The sequence below is a fragment of the Labrus bergylta genome, chromosome 18 (genome assembly GCF_963930695.1).
Source record: "Labrus bergylta chromosome 18, fLabBer1.1, whole genome shotgun sequence".
NCBI lineage: Eukaryota > Metazoa > Chordata > Actinopteri > Labriformes > Labridae > Labrus > Labrus bergylta.
Window position 1 is genome coordinate 24,273,658 of NC_089212.1, and position 22,547 is coordinate 24,296,204.

Genomic DNA, 22,547 nt, shown 5'->3' on the forward strand with positions numbered 1-22,547 from the left:
GAGACTGTCTCTGATCCACCCCTCCCTCCCCTCTGTGTTTGGTAAACCGCCTGGGCGCTCCTGATATATTCCTGACACATATTTTTTTGGCTCCCGACTTCAAACTTTGGCTTCGCCTCCGCTGAGTAATTACAGCCAGACTGGAGAGCAGCGGCGATGAGAGACACATGTATCTTCATCGAAAGAAAGAGACAAAACAGAATGTTTTCTTCACGCCATTGTGCGGACGATGTGACGATCTGCGTTTGTGTGTGTGTGTGTGTGTGTGTGTGTGTGTGTGTGTGTGTGTGTGTGTGTGTGTGTGTGTGTGTGTGTGTGTGTGTGTGTGTGTGTGTGTGTGTGTGTGTGTGTGTGTGTGTGTGTGTGTGTGTGTAATGTAGCGGCTGAAAACTGCTCCCTGCTTCAGTTAGAGACTCCCCCGGCTCGCCGACACAAACGTAACCACACACACACAAACACCTACACACACACACACACACACAAACACCTACACACACACACACACACACACACAAACACCTACACACACACACACACACACACAAACACCTACACACCTACACACACACAAACACCTACACACACACACACACACACACACAAACGGCCTCCACCTTAAAAGGGAAATCTCTGTTAGATTTCATTACTTCTCCCTCTCTGTGTCTCCTCCTGTCTGGGAGTATTTGGAGCGACACTCTGCACAGCGTGGGACAACCCTCCAAGGAGTCTGAACACATTGTTTTCTTGGCATCATAATCAGCCACACACACACACACACACACACACACACACACACACTCACTCGGTCAAAGAAGAGAAACACACCCTGAGTTTTAAACAGTCCTGATGTGTGGTCCTCCTCCTCCTCCTCCTCCTCCCTCCTCCTCTTTGTGCTGCTGCTCCTGAACTCATCTGGGTCTGAAAACACCTCCTCACTGCTTCTGCTCATCGTCTGCCACAATGACGTTTTTTTTAACCCAAAAATAGACGCCTGTGTGTGTGTGTGTGTGTGTGTGTGTGGATTCAGCATTAACTCGCCTACTCGTCTCGTCTCGTCTCCATGGTTTTTGTCCCAGAAACACACTGAGATTTAGTTTATGTCGCTGACCTTTAGCTGCTAAAAAGGCTAACTGCTGCGTATCTGCACGAGACCACCTGTCAATCAAACTGAGTGGGGCGGTGCTATGACGTCTTCTTTTTTTCTGGCTATGAACTCTCTAAGAGACGATGCTGCTCATGCTAACTCTGCTGTTACACATCACACACATCACCAAGTAGCAAAAGGTGAGCAGAGATACTCTACACTGATGATTTGTAAATAGGGGCGACGTAGGCTTAGCGATTAGTTGGAGCCCCATGAATGGAGGCTGTAGTCCTAGAAGCAGGCGGCCCGGGTTCAAGTCCGACTTGTGGCTCCTTTCCTGCATGTCATTCCCCACTCTCTCTCCCTCCCTCTCTCCCTGATTTACGACTCTATCCACTGTCCTGTCTGTTGAATAAAGACATAAAAAAGCCCCCAAAATCATTTTTAAAGGCTTTATATGCGCTGCATACAACTGGCGCTGCATTGTTGTGTTAGCATGCTAATGCTAGTGATCTTTATTATGCTGGTATCTTCACACTGCATGTAAATGTACCTGAAATGAGCGTGATCTAGAAACACAGTTAAGCAGTGAGTACAGTATGTTATTCTTCTTTTCTCTAGTCCCTCAATTAAACAACTTTTATACACGAGGGGAGGAGTCAGCCGGCCGTCCCGGCGATGTAAACAAAGTGAAGATAGGACTCTGAAAACTCTGAAAACATCACAGACAGTGGGACTCGGGTGTTACACCCATTGTAGACAGTCATGACTCACAGAGTTATTTTCAGAGGATAGACTTGATTTCTATTATATTGAAGTGTGAAAATCAGAATATATTTAAATAGTAAAATAAAAGCTTTTTTTCAGCAAAAGGAATCACTGCAGCTTCTTTCAGTTCACACACAGAGGTTGATGTCTGGATGTCCGTTTGTTTTTTTGATTTACAGCACCGTCCTGCTCCGTTCGCTCAGCAACACACAGGAATCCCATCCCGTGTCTAATTGGCTGGATGGTATTTCCTCAGTGGAGGGGAGTGGGATTTTCTTGGCAGTGAAGGGGGACCGCAGCAGATACCCTTCAAACCCCACAGGGACAAGGGGAGAGGGGGAGGGGGAGGGGAGGGGAGGGGAGGGGGGGTGTTCTGTAGATAACCCTCCCTCTTTTCCCTGCGCTGATATGCAGTCACTGTAGTGGAAAGTGGTTTAGCGTAACATGTTCTCTCAGCTCAGCAGCTTCAGTGTCATGTCCACCTGTCAAGCTGCAGGGGTTAACCGAGGGGGGGGGCCTAAAAATACACGACTGTATCTGTTTGTTTGGTTTTAAAGTCGGATAACAGGCTCAATAACAGATATTACCAAACACAGGCATTCACGTTCAGTAGTTGTGTTTACTGCAGGGAGTCAACAAAGCTCAGTGTGTTTATTGAAGGTTTTAAGGAGAGATGAAGAGCTGCACACTTTCCACAACACGCTGCTTCATTTCCTTCTTTTTTTATGTGAAATAAAACACGTGCATCAGACTTTTTCTTCCACAGCTGACCTGGAATTTTTTAAGTTGCTCTGGTTGCTTGTTGCTGGTATCCCCGAAGTTGTAAGAAATCTCAGTGAGATGGTGGAAAAGAAAAGGCCACGAGCCAACAGAAGAATCCCTCTTTTGGTTTCGGATCCAGGACATTTTCTAATGATTATTTTTCTTGTAAGATTATTCCTTCAGATTTTTCTCATAAACTTCTGCACTTACTCAAAGAAATGGAAACCTGGCAACATGTTTAATGTTCTCTCTGTCACTGTGTGGATTTTGATGCAGATCCAGATGCTGATTAAAGTTTTTTAAATACTTTTTTTTATTACAATAACAAGTTAAGAGGATTGTGAAGCCTTGGCAGCGGCTCTGCACCGTCTGAGTGCTTTTTTTGTTGTTGTTGTTAACAAAAACAGTTCATGATTGCATTTTCTTTGTGTTGAGATTATAAGCACGCCTGTTACAAGTTGTTCTAACACAGAACCCTGCAGGTCTGTTAGCTTTTCCCTTCTTGCCTCCTGGCTCTGTGTTGCAGAGCGGAGGCGCGTGACTGCAGCGCTCTATCAGCCAAACTTTTAGTGCAACGGCAATTAGCTGGAGCAGGACGGGACACACAGCGTTGCTGATCGCCGCGGCGCAGGGCCCCTTCAGCGCTTCAGACACCGATCTGGGGAAAAAAAGAAGGCGGAGGAGGAGGAGGAGGGGGGGCGTCTAATTGTGTAATTGTATAATTTGCCCTCGCTGACGCCTGCAAGCACACAAGGCAGATTTCATTACAGATTACACTGGTTGCTCTTTGAAGGCACGCTGCCCCCGGAGGGCCTGCAGGGACTCAAGGCAAACAAGAGTCGGGAGGAATGGCGGCCACGGAGCAGCGTAGCGTGGCCCCGGCGTCCGGCTCTCTGCTCTCCTGCCAGGGTAAACAAGGAGGCTTGCATAGCTCGGGAGCAAAGCACAGATTAGGCTCTGTTAACATTCCTCCCACCCCCGACACACACACACAGACTCACACACTGTCTCTTTGCTTCACACAGACTCTGAGTTTAGTTTTCGTCCTGGGCATAATGCGAGGGCAGACGATGGTTTCGATCTCTGACCTTTATTTGCTCTTGGGTCAGGTTTCCTGAACTCCCAAAACAGCTGATGGAAATGTAGGAAGATGTCGTCTCTAACAACAGATTCTGAGAGGAGGAATTAGTAGACAATCACAAGCCAAAAGAGGAAAAAAATGTTCCACTGATGCAAGCTTGGACTCTATCTCTTGATAGAAATGATACTCTGACCTGACTTGCAGTTACATCATTTTTAAGTCTTCCATCCATCCATTATCTAGACTGATTTTCCCGTTTGGGGTGGTGGAGCTCGCATGTGGAGTTTGCATGTTCTCCCCATGCATGTGTGCTCTCCAGTACTCCAGCTTCCTCCCCAAGTCCAAAGACATCTCGCCCAATGACAGCTGAGATCGTCTCCAGCCACCGGAGGGGAAGAGACCACTGTACTGGTTATCATTTCCACTACACCTTAAACAGAGTTAAACTGATTTTTTGTGTAATTTCAGTGACACATTTGAGTCCCTTGTGTTGAGCCAAGAATAGAAACCTCACAGCTCGGTCAATAACACTCTCTCTCTCTCCTGTGTGTGAAGAAACTCAGTCAGCAGACATGGCTGCTGTCTTTCTCTCCTGATAAAAACATAAACACCAAATCTGGTGTCAATCTTTCCAATTGGTGGATAATATCATTTGTGAGCATCGACGTCTCCACAGGAACGACCGTGGCTGCTGGGCAGGCAGTCTTATCTACTCTATCTGCTTTTTTTCCCCCAGGAGGCTTTAGGAGACGACTTTAACGAGTCCTGGAGGCTGCTGGAGAATGAGCTCATGACTGCAGCAGCATGTCTGTCTGTCTGTCTGTCTCTCCTCTGAGATCAGTCAGCTGTGAGCCAGCAGCATCATTTCTACTGGCAGCCACCGAGTGACTCAACTTCTTAAATCTTCAGGGTTTTTTTTTATTTTTTTTATGTGCCATCTTTTCTCTCTCTTCTCACTCTGGTTTTTTCTGTCAATCAAAAAGTGCTCTCTCTCTCCTTCTCTTTCTCAATAACGCCCATGACTCTTTCACGACTGCTACGTCCATATTCATGGGTGTAGTAGTGGGGGGGGGGGGGGGGTCATTTGTGTAAGGGAGGTGTGGTTATATAAGGACAGGTTGTCTGAGGGTGTGGTGGAGGGGCCCGATGTGGGGGGGGGGGGGTCCAGAAATCCTGGCAACGGCTCCATTAGTGTCCTCTCTGCCTGATGCTCACCGACAGGGACTCTCCGGCCGTTTGTGCGGCTCGTCACATGGCTCCTTTCCTGCTCCAGCCGGCTAATTAGCGCTGGCTTAGCGGACATTAAGCAGCGATATGGGGTTTAACGTTTCTGGGCTAATCCCTCTCCTTTTGGCCAGGAAATCGGAAACCCCGTATGTCATGAGGTAGACTTACATCCAGAGATTAAGTCTGGCAGTCTGAGGTTATTTACCGGCATTCAGGATGTCTGCAGTAAGCTGCTGCTGCCACTTCAGCCACTTGAGAAAAAAAAAAAACACTCCAGGCTAAAAGCTGTGAGCCGAAAATCTACATTCAAACATATTCAGGTTTTAACATCGCAGGTGTGAAGCTTATCCACAACAACCTTCAGAACAAAGACAGCGACAGAGAAGCTTTCTGCAGAGTTACCCTGAACACTTTTATCTCTCTACATATCAGATAAATGCCTCAGAGAAAAAAAAAAGAAGGATTTTGTATTAACACGGAGCAAGATTACAAAAATAATCCTCCAACATCCAAGTGAGCAGAATGACGGGATTAGATGTTGAAAGCGATAGCACCAAGACAAAGAACATTACACGACATTCCTTTGTTCATTAAACGACGGAGCGGCTACGATAAGAACAAAAATATTGTTTTTTAATTTCAGAGTCTTAAATGAGAGAGTTAGTATAAATATGGACGTAATTACTCGATGTGGAGCCAGCAGCCTGATGAGCTGCTGTTACCTGTGTTTGACAGACGGTCTTCTTCAGAGCGCCGTCGACGTGCTGTGATCGGCAACAAACGCCTCATTAAACACAGATCTGTGTTAACTCTAACAGCGAGGTAATCCTTCAAATATCAAACTCAGAGAAAAAAGGGAAACAGTAGAAGCTCTTCTGAACCGTTGACAACAGAAGCCTCAAAAAACTCAAAAAAGAAACGTCTTTTCTGTTGATGAATGACACGCTGTCTCAACTAAAAGCTCTAAGATTTATTTTGAAGCGACAGGACAGTGGATAGAGATGGGAATAACAGCCACAGGTCGGACTTGGCCACCAGCTTAAAGAACTACAGACTCTGTACATGGGACATGCAAACTAACCACTTGGCCATCGGCGCCCCTTAAAGCTCTTTTTCATGTCTTTTTTGCTGACTAAGTTGTGACAGGAATTCAAAAGGTCGAGAACAAGTGGACTCCAACAGGGTTGATACATTTTGTTAAGCCCGCCTACAGCGCTGTTTGTTTTAAGTAAAGAGAATGTGATGGTTACTGAAAATTGCAAGCAACCTCCCAGACGCCGTCTAAACTGCACAAAAACATCGACAACATTTCAGAACCAAAACTTTGTCTCTTGCACTCTTTGACTTTGTGTTTAAAAGTATACTTTAAAACTGAAGATTTGTATTTTTGAAAAGCTTTGGTAGCTTATAGATAATATTAAAAACCTCAGATTGTATCGTTTAAAAACATGTGGTATTAAAAAAGTTATGACGTATTGGAAACGTTGACAACTGTGTTACGACCACGTTACGACCAACAGATTTGGTGAAACATTACCGGGCTTGCTTTCCCGCTCTTCCAGTGACGCAGACTGAGACAGCGACGGTGGCTCTGCGTTTTATTGTTTTAAAGACGAGTGTGATGTCTGATTTGGTCGATGCTCCGCAGAGGGTTTTTTTTTTTCCAAACGGGGGGGGGGCTTTGATTTCAGCTGGGCGTCCGTCACACAGAAACAGCTCCACATTTCGCCTCTGGCTTCGATTGTGTCCAGCAGTTTAGGTGGACTGGGAATCAGTTTGAGGCATGATGGATGGTTTGACAGTGCTGACATGTTTTTGGCAGTCTGCACCTCGATGTAGAATCTATCTTCTTTGAAGTATTGTGAAAGTATGCAGACGGATATAAAATGTATAAAAAGCATTTGTAAGGGTATAAACAACTTAAACACATCCGTCTACTCGTCTGTCTGGTGTTTTTTGTTGTCTGTGCCAGACTCTCTATCGTCTCACTCTCTTCCCTTCTCTCCATTTTACCATTTAATACCTTTTTACTGTTTTTCTCTGAGCGTCTCACTCTCCGCTGTCACCCTCCGTGCGCTACAACAAAGGCCTCTCAGTGTGCCGTCTGGCTGGTCGCGGGCCCGCAGAGGGGTGGAGACGCCCTCTCTCTCTCTCTCTCTCTCTCTCTCTCTCTCTCTGGAGTCACGCTCGCTGACAGAACAGAGACTGTAAAGCCACACGCAGCCATCCCTCATCGCTCTTTGTTCACCTGCACCTGAACTCCGAGTGCCAGAACAGCTCACATCACAGCGGCACTCCGAGAGAGGGGTGTAGCCCCCCCCCCAGAGAACGAGCAGCTTCTGATCCCTGCAACGGTGCCGTTTAGTTTGGCACTCTGGGGAAGAAGCTTTAATGTGAGCACGGCGAGACGGAGAGAGCGCTCATAAAGAGGCCGTAAAACTCTAATTACAGATATTAAAACTCTAATCGGACACATCAATCCAATAAAAGTCAAAGAAGTGACAGTAACGGCTTCTTGCTGAACGAATCCTACAAACAAAATATTTGATCACACTGACGAGAGAAATGAACCCGAGACTCTAAAACACAGATTAACCTTCATAAATAAAGCGAGGAGACAAAATCCAAGGAAGGAAGTAACCACACTCAATATCACGATATCAGGTTCATGATACGATTTCATCACGATTTTCTAGTTCAGATAAAAACAGAGTTTCACAGCTCCCTCTGTTAGCAGATTGAGCAGTGTGTGTGTGTGTGTGTGTGTGTGTGTGTGTGTGTGTGTGTGTGTGTGTGTGTGTGTGTGGTGGCAGGTGTTGCACATTAAGCTTAACGACGTGCTTCACGCTGCCTTAATGGAACTCAGGTTGCATTTTTCTGACTCAAGAAGTGAAGAGCACATTAACACGTTGTGTTTAAGTGCTGTGCACGCTGCCGCTAAAGGTGTGAAACACCTGCAGGGTTTCTTTGTTTCACTTATCAGAGGTGGGCGATGTGTTCAACGGCATGTTAAGAAAGGAAAAGAAGTCACTTTGATATGATTCATGCATCGTTGACGGGTGGTTAGTGTAGGGGGGGCAGCATTTAGACAGTTAAATAAAGAAGGACTCCTGCAGTTTAGTTTCCTCCTGCACACTTTGTCCTTTTGCATCCTGCATCTTTTTTTCTTTGACTTTTAAGGGTGTTTGGCCGCGTAACAAAGTCAGTTTAACGCGACCTTAAAACTAATCTGAAAGCCTCACAAGAACGTCTCACTTCCACCCAAATTTCTTGAGAAAGGTACAAGTAATAATAATTAAGAATTCACCATTTCCATTACCTGCATCTTCTGGATCTTCGTCATAATCTTCATCATCACCAGACGACAGAGAATCTGGACGGAGAGAGAGAGAAATGGAGAGAGGGATTAATACTCCATGTTTACAAGAATGTCTTTTTATTCTTCACAGTGCTTGAACTTTGTCACCATCAGATAAACATCCAAGTTACATCTGGAAACCTCGTAGCCTGGAACGGATTTAATGCAAGACAAGAAGGAAAGTAAAGAGGGGGAAAACAAAGCAGGCTTTCTGTGCATGTTAGATTAAACGATGTGTGTTCACAGAATGAGTGCGATCAGATGCACACACACACACACACACACACACACACACACACACACACACACACACACACACACACACACACACACACACACACACACACACACACACACACACACACACACACACACACACACACACACACACACACACACACACACACACACACACACACACGTCTGCATGAATGCACACTGAAAGCGACTCTGCTCGTTGAGAAACTCATGAATGAGTCTACAGTCCTGTGCAGTGTGGCGGCTCGCTCACATACTACAAACCCAAACATTTCCACAGACGTTACAAACGAGTGGAGGTCATTAGCCGTGCTGCGTTCACGTGTACACACACACACACACACACATAAAAACAACTCTTTTTCTAAACACACTAACAGTTAACGTGTCAGATGGTGTCTAATTATTCTCCACAGATACGACGGTTCAGATTCGCTGTATCAAACATTTTCAACGGCGGCGTTGGTAATTATTTTGGATGTGACCTTGAAGTTTTCAGGTGCAGCTCCACAGGTCGGCTTAATGAGAGCCAGCTGTTACCTCGACAACCCCGGTGAGCTCAAACACAGCTCCTGAAAAGTCCTGACAAGCAGGTTTTTAATTTTCTACTTCTCTGACACCACAGCAACCACAACGCCAGGCTGCTTATTGTGTCGGCAGAAATAAAACTAGTTTGACCCCGCACAGCGGTCTGGATATTTGTAAGAAACGATGCAGGCATTTAAAAAAAAAAAAAAAAAAAAAAAGGGACTGTGGTTTGTTAGACTAAAACCTCACAATAGAGCACTGTGTGAGAATAATTACTGGAACTAATGAAATCAGAGAAACGAGGCGCCACTGTTTTCTATTAGCGTCGCTCTGCACTAAAACTTAAAAAATCTGAGTGTTTAGAGAATTCAAATGAACCATGACGGCAAAATTCTGTGAGCTAAGAATAGCGGATACAGTCAGATATTCAGCCAAGACTGCGAGTCCACACACACCTGCCGCTCACTGACACAGCAGAGATCTCACAGAAAACTTGTGTGATCAACTTCAGGAGAAAAAACTAATATGGGAGATTATCAAGATTATGTGTTCTGATTTGCAACCAAAAAAAAAGAATATGGGGGAAACCCTGGTTGAAGAGGTGGTAAAGGTGCGGCGTATACACACAGCAGGACAAGCTGGAGGTGGGCGGTACAAGTACACAACATCCGGTTGGTGACACTTCCCAGTATGCTCGCTCTCATTGGCTGTTTTGAATTTTCTTTTGGATATTTCAGGCTCAAAATCGCGGCTACAATCGTCGAGTGTGGAGCCAGCCTAAAGCGCTGATGCACCTTTGGGCGGCTTTTTAGCGTCCTGGAAAACTGTGGCTCAGATAACCCTGGGAGCATCTTTACAGCAGAGCGAACAGCGCCAAGTTGAACTGTATTTACATTTTGCGGTAAACGGTTTAAATCTGTGATGATCTTGAAGCATTACATTTTTCCTGTTTTTTTTCCTACTTGCTCATTAAAATGAAGTTATTTTGTTGAGTACATTTGGAAACATCTTTCTTGGCTTTATTAACTTCTTAAAACCAGCTTGTCGCAGCATATTTCTCTATTTTTACACACTGCCAGTCGCCCTCTGTTCCAGCTAGAAAAACCTCTGAACAGAAGCTGCTCGGTTTCCTTCATTTCATCTTGGAAGTGTTGCGTTTCACCACATGCAGTGTGTGTGTGTGTGTGTGTGTGTGTGTGTGTGTGTGTGTGTGTGTGTGTGTGTGTGTGTGTGTGTGTGTGTGTGTGTGTGTGTGTGTGTGTGTGTGTGTGTGTGTGTGTAAAATATGAGCTGGTGGATGTCGGCCGTCTGGATGCCGTCCAGGTGCTTAACCCGATAGCGCTCCTAAATATCTGACACCTCACTCAGATATTTGAGGTGAAACACTGAAGTCGATGTGTGTTTTAGATGGAGCTGTGTGTTTAGAGTGGAAGAAGGAGAACGAGCAGAATGGAGCCAGGAGAACAGGATACTGCTGACAGTAATTTAAACATGTGCTGAGACCTAAAATGATCTGAAATGTGTGACGATGTGCTGTGATGAATTTGCTCTGCGTGTCTTTTTCTCCTGAACGTTGAGTTGGAAGCAAACGCACTTGTCTCAACTCAATGTGAGGTTTATAATGCACAAGATAAGAGTTGGAAAAAGGTCGGTTTTAGTGCTGAACATGACAGGGAGAGATGGATGTTTTTCTTCCTTCTGAATAATTGCCGTTGGGAGCGTGTTTGCATGCGTCCTCCTGCAGTCTGGAGACGATATGTGGCTCTGGGAGGAGAAGCTGTCCACCTCTGATCAGTCCTGGAAAAGGCTATTTTCTCCCCGGCTCGAAGCCAAACAGAAGTGTGTGTGTGTGTGTGTGTGTGTGTGTGTGTGTGTTTGTGTGCGAAGAAGTGGGGGGTGAGTTGAGAGGGAGTGAACTCTCTCGTTTCTTGCCGGCCCATCTGTTTTCAATGATGAAATGTTTCGAGCTAATTGCCTTCTAATTAGTTGTCAATAACCGGCTCAGCTGGTGTCCAGGAGTTTTTACGGCGGGAAAGCAGCCTGGCTTTTACGCTGCTGCACGCTCCCTTCCGACCCCCCCCACACACTTCCTCCCACACTTCCTCCCCCTCGTACATTCCTATTAGAGCTCTGTTTGCATCACACACTTGTTTAAGTTCCTGCTCATCCCCTCATTCGATAATGAACGTTACCTTTGACTGCATCAGGAGGAGGAATCTGTGTGAATCTTGGCTGGGTGAGCATCTGTGCTGTGTGTGTGTGTGTGTGTGTGTGTGTGTGTGTGTGTGTGTGTGTGTGTGTGTGTGTGTGTGTGTGTGTGTGTGTGTGTGTGTGTGTGTGTGTGTGTGTGTGTGTGTGTGTGTGTGTGTGTGTGTGTGTGAGCTTGGCGGAAAGCGAACGTGGATTTGACACCGAGCAGGAAGAGAAAATAATAGAACTTTCCTGCACAGCTAAGTTTTTTTCAGTGTTTTTCTACAGGCTGTTGTGTTAAGATGTCATGTCGAGACACCCTCGCTGAGACTGTTCGATTGTTTATTCATAGAAAATATTTTGATTCTCTGTCGTCTGTCAGACTTGCAGAAAAAAAAAGAAGGCGGGTTTGGATTTCTGATCTCTTCAGGTAGCAGCCAGTGTCTGTTTCCAGAAGAACTCTGTTAGCGACTCAACAAGCTCAGGATGAGTATATCATCGGTTGATCAAATCTGATTAACATATGAAGAACTTTTGTGCCAGACGCCTGCTGCTGCAAACGCTTTCTCCTCATTTTATCCAATTGTAAGAAGACGCTGTTGCTCTGGAAATAATGCTAGGTGGAAACAGGCCCAAAGTCAACCAGATTTTGGAGCCGGCGTCAAGTGGACACTCGAGGAACTGCAGTTTTGTGCTTCATTTTTCAACACTGGAGGTTTCTGCTTGCGAGAACCAGAGAGGACAAACAGTAGAACATCTAATGTTTTGTTCCATCAGCTTTTGAATCATAGAAAAAGTTTCCAAATGTGAATTTGGATTACGGTTTATGGTGTCAGCATACGTCATACATCAGCTGTAAGGACTTTTATTTTGTTTAAATGACCTTTGATCTCTTGACCCGTAAGTGTCCCCACACGTCACAGAATGGAAATAGATTAGACGCCTTTAAGTTTTCTAAACAACGCTTTCAGAAGTCGACATTTAAAGCACTTGAAGGTCGTTGTTCTTGTTCTTCCTCACCTGTCACCCGGATGGTGTAGTTGCTGAGCAGCGTGTTGCTGTGAGCGAGCCGACACGAGTAGACGCCGGAGTCCTCGTACGACACGTTGATGATGCGTAACATCCTCTGGCCCAGCCGCGTCCTGTTGCCCGGCACCAGCCCGGCGCCGTCTTTAAACCAGACGACGGGCTCCGAGTGGTCCTCCAGGTCACATGACATTTCCAGGGTGTCCCCCATGCCCAGAACATAGTCCTCCAGGAAGGCCGTCTCGCTGGACACGGAGTCTGCAGGCAGAGAAAAAGACACGTTTTGTAAGTTTAATGAATATTCATGACGCAGCAACACCTCGAGTTCAGAGACGACGCAGGGGATGAATTCTTCTGTAAACTCCAGATGTATGAAGTGAATCTGAAAAAGATACTCTTGATTCTTGAATGTGAAAGTTTGCTCCTTTTTTAGCTACATACTTTGCATTTGTATTCTGTTTTCTCTGGTTTTAAGCTCGTAGTTGGACATTTGAGCAGACAGAATGATTAATTACTTTTTACAAAAAAGTATTAAATGGGGCGCCGGTGGCCTCGTTGTTGAAGCGGGCCCCATGTGTGGAGGCTGCGGTCAGCGGCTCCTTTCCTGCTTGTCGTTCCCTTCTCTCTCTCTCTCTCTCTCTCTCTCTCTCTCTGATTTCTGTCCACTGTCCTATCTCTAGATAGAGGCACAAAAAATCCCAAAAAGAAAACTTTTAAAACTTATCTCGAGGAATCATTTTTCTGGTAAACTGCTCGCAGCAAGCGGCCAACAGAAGAGCTTAATGTGAGATACACTGAGGAGAAACAAAGCATGGAGGCCGGTTTGTTACCTCTTCAATCAGAATGCCTTTTCCTCCTGCAGGTATATGTTTTAGAGTTTTTATAATTCAGGGTTTAAGCTTTTGTTTAAACACAACAAGTCTTTATATTTCCACAGCATATTTAAGAAGTGAACTCAGTCATAGAGTTCCCTCAGTTAGAAAAGCCCCCCCCCCCCCCCCCCCCCCCTCCAAAACAAAGAAGCAGTCATGCAGAATTAACTGCCGACCCGCTACCGAGATATCAGCTAATCTGAAGTCAGAAGAGTGAATATAACCTCCTCTCTTCCTCCTCAACCTCCTCCTCTACCTCTCCTCCTCTTCTACCTCTCCTCCCCCTCCTTTTCCTCCTCCTCTACCTCCTCCTCTACCGCTCCTCCTCTTCTAACTCTCCTCCTCTTCAACCTCTCCTCCTCCTCTACCTCTACCTCTCCTCCTCCTCTACCTCTCCTCCTCTTCAACCTCTCCTCCTCCTCTACCTCTCCTCCTCTTCTACCTTTCCTCCTCCTCCTTTTCCTACTCCTCTACCTCCTCATCCTCCTCTTCTACGTCTACCTCTCCTCCTCCTTCTCCTCCTCTACCTCTCCTCCTCCTCCTCCTCTACCTCCTCCTCATCCTCCTCTTCTTACTCTCCTCCTCCTCCTCCTTCTCCTCCTCCTCTACCTCTACCTCTCCTCCTCTTCCTCCTCTACGTCTACCTCTCCTCCTCCTCCTCCTTCTCCTCTACCTCTCCTCCTCCTCCTCCTCCTCTTCTACCTCTCCTCCTCTACCTCTCCTCCTCTTCTACCTCTCCTCCTCCTTCTCCTCCTCCTCTACCTCTCCTCCTCTTCTACCTCTCCTCCTCCTCCTCCTCCTCTACCTCCTCCTCTACCTCTACCTCTCCTCCTCTTCTACCTCTCCTCCTCCTCCTCCTCCTCCTCCTTTACCTCCTCCTCTACCTCTCCTCCTCTTCTACCTCTCCTCCTCCTTCTCCTCCTCCTCTACCTCCTCCTCTACCTCTACCTCTCCTCCTCTACCTCTCCTCCACCTCTCCTCCTCCTCCTCCTCTACCTCCTCCTCTACCTCTACCTCTCCTCCTTCTCCTCCTCCTCTACCCCTCCTCCTCCTCCTCCTCTACCTCCTCCTCTACCTCTACCTCTCCTCCTCCTCCTCTACCTCTCCTCCTCTACCTCTACCTCTACCTCTCCTCCTCCTCCTCCTTCTCCTCCTCCTCTACCTCCTCCTCTACCTCTACCTCTACCTCTCCTCCTCCTCCTCCTTCTCCTCCTCCTTCTCCTCCTCCTCTACCTCTACCTCTCCTCCTCTACCTCTCCTCCTCCTCCTCCTCCTCTACCTCTACCTCTCCTCCTCCGTGTACCAGCGTGGTCATAGCGGGGTGGAAACATCAACATGTTGACAAGCCACACTGAGGATGCTGAAGATGGAGGGACAAACAAACAGAGGGTCCCCTTGTGTCTCCTCCTCCTCCTCAAGACCCCCGTTACAAATCAAAGCCGTCAGGGAGAGACAAAAAAAAGAAACGACTCTGGTCGCTCTGGCAACCATTCAAACGGACGCCGCTATGTACCAGAACACAAGGACACTTCTAAGCACACGGACACATGCATACTCTCACATATGCATAAAAAAAACACACACACACACACACACACACACACACACACTCACACACACACACACACACACACACACGCATGAGAAAAACAGAACGGAGGTGTGTTAAGAGAGTGATTTATGACGGCGAACACTCCCACTGTTGACCCGCTGAAAGGGGCGGCGGCCTAACAGAGGCGAACGTGATGCGCAGCCCTGCTCGCAGACAGCCTTGAACTGAGATTAGGAAACTGGAGTTGAGAGGGAAGGTTGAAATCAGGAGCGGCCCAGACGAGACAATCTTCATGGAGAATACAGAACAGGTTGCTCTAAATGATAGATGAGCTCTCGAGGAGGCAAACTCTCCCTCACTGACAGACGGGAGGGATGTTTATGTGGGAGAACCGGCAGGTAACACAGACAGATAAATAAAGCTGTCTGAATGAGGGAATATTATCAACTCGCCCAAATTAAGCAGAAAAAATACTCAAAGGTTTTTAGTGAAGGTCGACATTTTTTCAATAGTGAGGATGGAAGTTTTTTTTCTTTCTTGACTGAAATAATTAATATTTTGGTAAATGAATTATTATTATTATTATTATTATTATTATTATTATTATTATAATTATTCAATAGAAAAAAATCAAATAGCAGAAGCCTGTTTTCAACTCAAATGTCGAGATTTGGAACTAAATTGATCGAGAACACGACTTAAAACCCAAATACAGAGGTTTAAAGCTGGTCTGGGGTTTAATTACTCTGTAAGCAAAGCTTACAACCCCCCCCCCACCGTTGTAACTCCTGGTCCCCCCTCTAGGGGTCCAGCGCCCCACTTTTGGGAATACACCAATCATGTGCCTTCAAGAGACGCAGTCAAAGACTTCAACTCAAGAAGAGAACTGCTCACAGGTCAGATTTGCACTGAAGAGCAGGACTTCAGGTGTATCAAACGAGTGAAATGAAAAACACGATGACAGTAAAAGTGTCTCTTCCTCGTTATTCCAGCCATTAAAAAACTCCCCAAGATGTTGAGTCAATAAAGTTATTCAACATTGTCTGCGTTGTTCTCTCCGCCCGGCCTCTGGCTTTTGACATCTTATGTTTACAACATGTTGCTTCGATGTAGACGGCTCCATTCAGGAGAAGAAAAACAGCGAGGCCTCGGAGGCGCACAGAGCATAAATTCAAACACAGCATGAATGGCTCGCTTTACCTTTTGAGGATGACATATGACCTCTGGGAAAGACGAGGAGAAAATGGGTCTTAGGATATCTTCAGGTCTTAAACAAGCCGGATTGGGCTTTATGGAGGAGTGGGAGTGTTATAATAAGCTCCAGAGGCTCATAGCTCTTTTTTTTTTTACGGCGCCTGAGCACTCGAACACAACCTCGTCTGAATCAGCAGAGACTAGAAGTCTATTTAGAGCTGAGGCACTTAAATGACAAAGACCTCTTTTTACTTACTTCATGTGTGTCTAACCATGCAGATAGTTTCCTTTTTATGTGCTTAGGTTTGACATATCGGTCTTATTCTTAGTCTATATTCTCTCCTGAGGTTTTTAAGTGAAGTGATCCTTTTAATATCAGCGAGCTGGTTGATAGGGTTTTCACACTTGCAGAAAAAATCCTGAAAAACTCCAGGAGGAGCTGTATGTGTGAACTCAAACAACCAACATTTTTACTTGGACTTCCCCCCGGAGTGTCTCCTGCCAGACCCCCCCCGAGTATTTTTTCTTGCAGCAAGTCTGAGTGAGCTGATGTGAGAACGCAGCAGGATATTATCCAGAGAGTTCACCTCGAGCCAATAGGAGAGAGAGAGAGAGAGAGAGAGAGACGTTTACATCCTGTGACTTCTGCAAGGTGCACAGAGTGTCCCCCCAGGGAAACAGGGAAAGTCTCCCGCTGTGAGGAGCATTATGTTAACAGTCAGGTCAGGAGAATATCAGGAGCAGTCCTCCTGAAGTTATCTAGATATTTTCAGGAGTGTAGATGTGAAATTGGGCTTTAGTTACACTTTAGATTAGCAGGATAATTAGAGCAACATTTGTCACCAAATGTTTGCTCAAAAGAGTAAATCTGTTATTATCCTGGACATTCAGAAATGTATTTAAAGCTTCTGTGGTCTCCTCGGAGCAGACTATGGATTAAGCACCGCAGCTTATTTTTAATTAGCATTTGTTAATAGCAAATGCAAAGCCGGGCCTTTGTGTGATCCTGTTGTAAAAAAAAAAAAAAAAGGAAGACTCTCGCTTTGATCCGGGGGGAAAGAGATAGGCTGAACGTTTGTGCACCGCTCGGATGTTTACACTGCCACAGGCTTAACAAATGCAATTTAGCAAAAGAAGAAAACAAAACAAAACCAAGATATATCCTGTACCCACAGAGAGGAAGAAGAAGCTCTATCTCTCAGGTGTCACACCAAAGAGTAAAGCTCCTCTTTTCTCTGGTCAGCGTCTATGACTGGAATATCTATGTCCGCTTCTGATCCTTCACTTTGAAATGCAGATTTTGAACAATGAAAAAAAAAATAAAAGCAGCAGCAGCAGCTTTGAATAAAAGTGGGTTTGGTTTGAAAGGCTTCACTGTGCGCCCCCCTACTCGACCTCTAAAGACACATCTCCCCTGTCACTGCGCCTTATAGAAGGCTTGTTGTACCGTCGAGAGAACGTCGGTCACAAGTTTGATCACGCTAACATGAGACTTTTCTTCATGGAAGAGCTCATTATAAGTCAGTGAGAACTCATTTTGATATTTTCAGCTGCTGAGTGTCCAGCTAAAGGATTCTACTTTTACAAAGCGGGTGGGGACAGGAATCAAAGAGAAACTGGCAGAGGCGATATCATGCCACCTTCCTCTGCAGAATACAAAGAAAGACTTCTTTCAGTGTAAGGATTAAGTCAGTCATTATTAGTCAATTTATTGACCATGTTAAGAAAATACAAACACAAAATAAAAAGGGAAAAAAAAGAACTGGATCCTCAGTATCCATAGCAACAAATAAATAACTCAAATAATATAGTTCATGTTCAAATGGGATAGAAAGAAGTTAAAAACTTTTCATCAATCAGTGTATGATGTTGGACTTAATTAAGTTTTTAGACAAAACAACAACTAAAATAATGAGAACAGAATCATTGTTATTAGCAGATACATCATGGCCCCGTAGTCTCTGATGGTGATTCTAGGTGAATGAAGCCAGAGTCGTGTTTTCTTACTTAAAGGTCCCATATTCTTCTTTTTCTGGTTTTATCTGCTCTTTAGTGTGTTTTCTAAGTGTCCTGTGCATGTTTAGACACATCTATGTGCAATAATTCAAAGTCCGCGGAAACACGGCTTCTCCTACGTCCTCCTGTTAGCTGTAGCATTAGCTGCATGTAACACTCGGTTCTAGCCCCCATCGAAAAAAATGTGCCAGTGTGACATCTTGTCAGTGTGATGTCACTGATCTAAGCCCATTGGCTCGTTGTGGCCCAGCAGCTCATGTTGCACGCCCGTTAACTTCTGTAGCACGCCCACGATATGCCGTAGCCTGCAGTAGCACAGTAGTGCTAACGTGCTAATGTCTTTGCAGAGCCGACAGGCCGACCAATCAGATCAGACTTGGCACACGTGGGGACTCTGAACGTGGGCGCTTCAGAGCCTTAGAGAGAGAGTCAGAAGAGAGCCGGTGCATGGAGCAGCAGAACATGAAAACAGATACTTTTTTTTTACTTTAGATATTGTGAACATACTTTAGCACATAGATTAAATATATGAACCACAAAAAGAACAGAATGTGATCTTTAAGATAATTGTTTCCTGCCAGGATTATTCCCTCAGAGGTTTGTGTGTGTGGCTGTGGTCAGAGAGGAATAGTGATGAAGACGAGATGACCAGTGTGAAACATATAGTCCAACAGTAGTTTTAGTAGCTGAGCAGCAGAAGAAGTCTGTGTGTGTGTGTGTGTGTGTGTGTGTGTGTGTGTGTGTGTGTGTGTGTGTGTGTGTGTGCCACTTCTTCTTCTTCTGATGTCACACAGAGAAATCCCCTTAACACAATTTGTTCTCGGTCATTAAAAGCTCTAACTCAAAGGCCTCTGTCCTTTTCAATGTGGTGTGTTTACGCTCTCTGTTCTCTGTGAAATGTCACGGCGATCCGCTTTGATATTAAATCACTCGGAGAATAAATCAAACCTGAAGAGATCCTGACCGAGCAGAGACATGAACGCTCAGTTTCAGACCTCAGAGCAACAAGAACACGCTCCTGCTGCTGTGTGTGTGTGTGTGTGTGTGTGTGTGTGTGTGTGTGTGAGACAGTGTGTGTGTGTGTGTGTATGAGACAGTGTGTGTGTGTGTGTGTGTGTGTGTGTGTGTGTGAGACAGTGTGTGTGTGTGTGTATGAGACAGTGTGTGTGTGTGTGTGTGTGTATGAGACAGTGTGTGTGTGTGTGTATGAGACAGTGTGTGTGTGTGTGTATGAGACAGTGTGTGTGTGTGTGTGTGTGTGTGTGAGACAGTGTGTGTGTGTGTGTGTGTATGAGACAGTGTGTGTGTGTGTGTATGAGACAGTGTGTGTGTGTGTGTGTGTGTATGAGACAGTGTGTGTGTGTGTGTGTGTATGAGACAGTGTGTGTGTGTGTGTATGAGACAGTGTGTGTGTGTGTGTGTGTGTGTGTGTGTGTGTGTGTGTGTATGAGACAGTGTGTGTGTGTGTGTGTGTGTGTGTGTGTGTGTGTGTGTGTATGAGACAGTGTGTGTGTGTTTGAAAAAAGGGTGGGAGCAGACTCACTGGAACTTGTGACCAGCTAGAAGCAACGTGTGATATATATGATATATGATGTATGATATGTCTGATATGTATGTATCTATAAAGAGGAGGTGTGTGTGTGTGTGTGTGTGTGTGTGTGTGTGTGTGTGTGTGTGTGTGTGTGTGTGTGTGTGTGTGTGTGTGTGTGTGTGTGTGTGTGTGTGTGTGTGTGTATGTATGTGGTGTACAAGCTGGACGGTCACTCCATAAATAAAGAGGCCCCCTGCCCTCCTGGCCCTTTCTGACCTTCTCTGCTCGATATGATAACAAATAGCTCCTTCAGAATAAAATAAAGTCTCTCTTTGAGATACTGCTGCGTGTCGTCCGACTCCATCTTCTCTGTGCGTCTCAAGAGGTTTATTTATCCTCGACAAACTCCTCCAGGGGCCAGCGGGCAGGCTGCAGCCCTCGGGATAAAAAGAGCTCTTTATGTGGGAAGCCTTTCCACCCCATGCCGCTCTGACACACACACACACACACACACACACACACACACACACACACACACACACACACACACACACACACACACACACACACACAGAGGGAGTGAGCGAGGGATCCTGGAGGAACAGGAAGGAGGGCACAGAAGGGAACAAGTATCTGCCAATTCCAATGATTGCTCATTTCATGCAGAATTGCGTCCAGGTTTAGTGAAACACATTCTTCTGTTTCTTTAATAGCAAATCTTTAGCTGCACCCCCTCCCCCTCCCCCTCCCCTCCCCTCCCCCACACACCTTTCTCATTTTTTAACACGTCTTGAACGCACCTCTCACTCTGTCATTACTGTTTAAGCTCTCGACACAAAGGTTTTTGAGTTCCCAGCGGGGTGAAAATGGAAACATCGGCTCCACATTCAAGTTGTAATGAGACAACCTCGCATCCCTGAGATGATGCTTAAAAGCGTGTTTGTGTGTCAGAGCGAGTGTCCTGGAGATTCCTGATGTGTCTTCCTGTTTAACATTCAGGAGTGAGGAGAGTGTTTCTTTTTTTCTGATTGTCACGTCTGTCAGTAAACAACGACATCGTGGCATCGCTGTGCTGCCAGTTTGATGAATTCATTTTCTGCTCTGGAGGAGACAAACACAAAGAAATAATAACTAAAGCTGTGGGTCTTCAATTACACCAAGAGCTCCAGAAGTTTTTGAGGATTTACTTTCCCTTTAAACTTCCCCGCACACTGATTTATGAAGCTGCTCCAGGATGATGTCTTCTTCTTCTTCTTCTTCTTCAGTCTGACTGCTTTGCATGAAGAAGCATCCCCCGCAGGTCCAAACAGGCCGGCGAGGAAGGATCATAAACACTAAAAAAGATTACAAGTCTCTCCGTCTTTAGAGGGGGCTTAACAGGTACTTTAATAGAGTCTGGTTGAAAAGCCGCCACACATACCTTCTTCAACTATATCTGCTTTTTAGAGCCCTGTTTGAAAAGTGATGACTTCCAGATGGACCGCGGAGACATCCATCTTTATCAAGCGCCTCTCTCCTCCTCCTCCTCCTCCTCCTCCTCCTCCTCCTCCTCGCTGCACAGAGCTAATAATACGACATGTTTCCAACATCTGCAGGGCGGCCTGCTCCAGAACCAGTGGCAAAAAATTTAGCGACAAATGGCCTTTTTTTTTTATTGCAGGTAATTAGTTGTTTTGTTTCTGCTGTGGAAAAAACAGGGCTCCACTTTTCTTTTTCTTTTTTTTTTCGAGCAGGCAGAACAAATACTTTCCACATTTCTGTGAGCACTTCCAGCCAATTGGTGTGCATGTGTGTGTGTGTCACTGAGGGAAACGATCACAGGCGTGTTAAGGGTTAAAGGTCGGAGTCTTGGGTCTTATTTTTCTCATTTTTGGCTTCATTATTATTATTTTTGGTTATAATCAGAGATAAGAGATTAAAAATAAGTTTCAGCAGAGATTTGGTATCATGTTAACGTCGCAACATCTGGGGCGGCGGATAGCCTAGCGTTTTGTCACGTGCTACATGTACTGAGGCTACAGCGGCAGTGGGTTCGAATCCGACATGAAATGTTAGAAATAATGTGACTTTTCCAAGAAGAGAAAAGTACCTGGATGTACATATTTGAAAGTTGGGTTTACATTTTTTTGCATTTCCTTTTGGTTTCTTTACATTTGGCTGTTTAAAACATGGCTGCTCATGTTTCCGAGTTACAGACGGAGACGCGGCGAGCAGACGGGCTGTTTCAGACCGGGATGTTCTCCACAGCAGCCCCGTCTGCTCGCTGCGTCCCGCCAACAGATTCTTTCACTTCTGCTTCCTCTCTGCTGAAACGGGACCGGCTGCCAACCGTTTGGCACACTCGACACCCCCGTCAGACAAGCCAGCATCACATGACCTTCAAACAGGATCTGTTGAGCCCCCCCCCCCCCCCCCCCCCCCACCTCCATAAAGACCACATTTCTCTTCCTCCATTTCACAGCTATGCCAATTGTAAATCCTGCTCGTCCTGAAAAAAAGCCCCTTCTTCTTTAAACCCCTGTTTTCTTCTTCTTCTTCTTCTTCTTCTTGCAGAATGTGCAGTGAAACCCCCCTAATCTCTGTTTAATATGGTTTGGCCGGATGTAAATACCTTCGGACAATGCCCTTAATCTGGGCCAGCCTGACAACCTCACACCGTTGTGCAGAAGCCTGCCAGGAGGAGACGGAGGGAAAAAAGAGGGATGGCTCGGCGGAGATCAAGGAGGAGAGGAGAAAAGGGGAGAAAAGGGGGAGGGAGGGTTTCCCCAGCTTGTTGCCTCTATTCTCTCAAAAGAGCCCCTAAAAACAAGTTAAAGATAAACGTTGCCTCTAAACATCCCGCCCCGGCCTGTGCCAGCCTCCCCCCTCCCCCCTCCCCCCGGTGCTCACCCTTCCTCTGCTGCGCTAACGAGCATCGGAAGCTAACTGTACGTCCAGAGCATCTTGGCAGCGCCCAATCGTCTCTGCTCCTTTTCAAAACCCCCCTCATCATCATCATCCCCCCCCCCCCCCCACCTGCCCTCCCATCCCTGCAGCCTCAGAATAGTGGCCTGGGCTCGGTCCACGCTTAATTGTCATTCCAAAGACGAACTGGCCTAGT

The 22,547-nt window shown here is 45.9% G+C and overlaps 1 protein-coding gene and 1 long non-coding RNA gene across 8 annotated transcripts in view; both read right to left on the bottom strand.

The window, feature by feature from the left end:
- The window catches only part of fgfr3 (fibroblast growth factor receptor 3), an 81,080-nt gene that overhangs the window by 37,294 nt on the left and 21,239 nt on the right, over positions 1-22,547 (bottom strand). For 5 of the 7 annotated variants that reach the window (XM_065947772.1, XM_065947769.1, XM_065947767.1 and 2 more), the window contains 2 exons: positions 12,277-12,540; positions 8,230-8,295 (listed from right to left, as the gene is read on the bottom strand). In XM_065947772.1, coding sequence (XP_065803844.1) covers positions 8,230-8,295; positions 12,277-12,540 — 330 coding nt within the window. The remainder of the gene's footprint in view (positions 1-8,229; positions 8,296-12,276; positions 12,541-22,547) is intronic. The other 2 variants (XM_065947771.1, XM_065947770.1) reach the window with 1 other exon arrangement.
- Positions 245-4,756, bottom strand: LOC136177025 (uncharacterized). Its single transcript, XR_010664673.1, has 2 exons — positions 550-4,756; positions 245-459 (listed from the first exon to the last, which is right to left on the bottom strand). It is a non-coding gene; the product is annotated as an uncharacterized lncRNA (long non-coding RNA).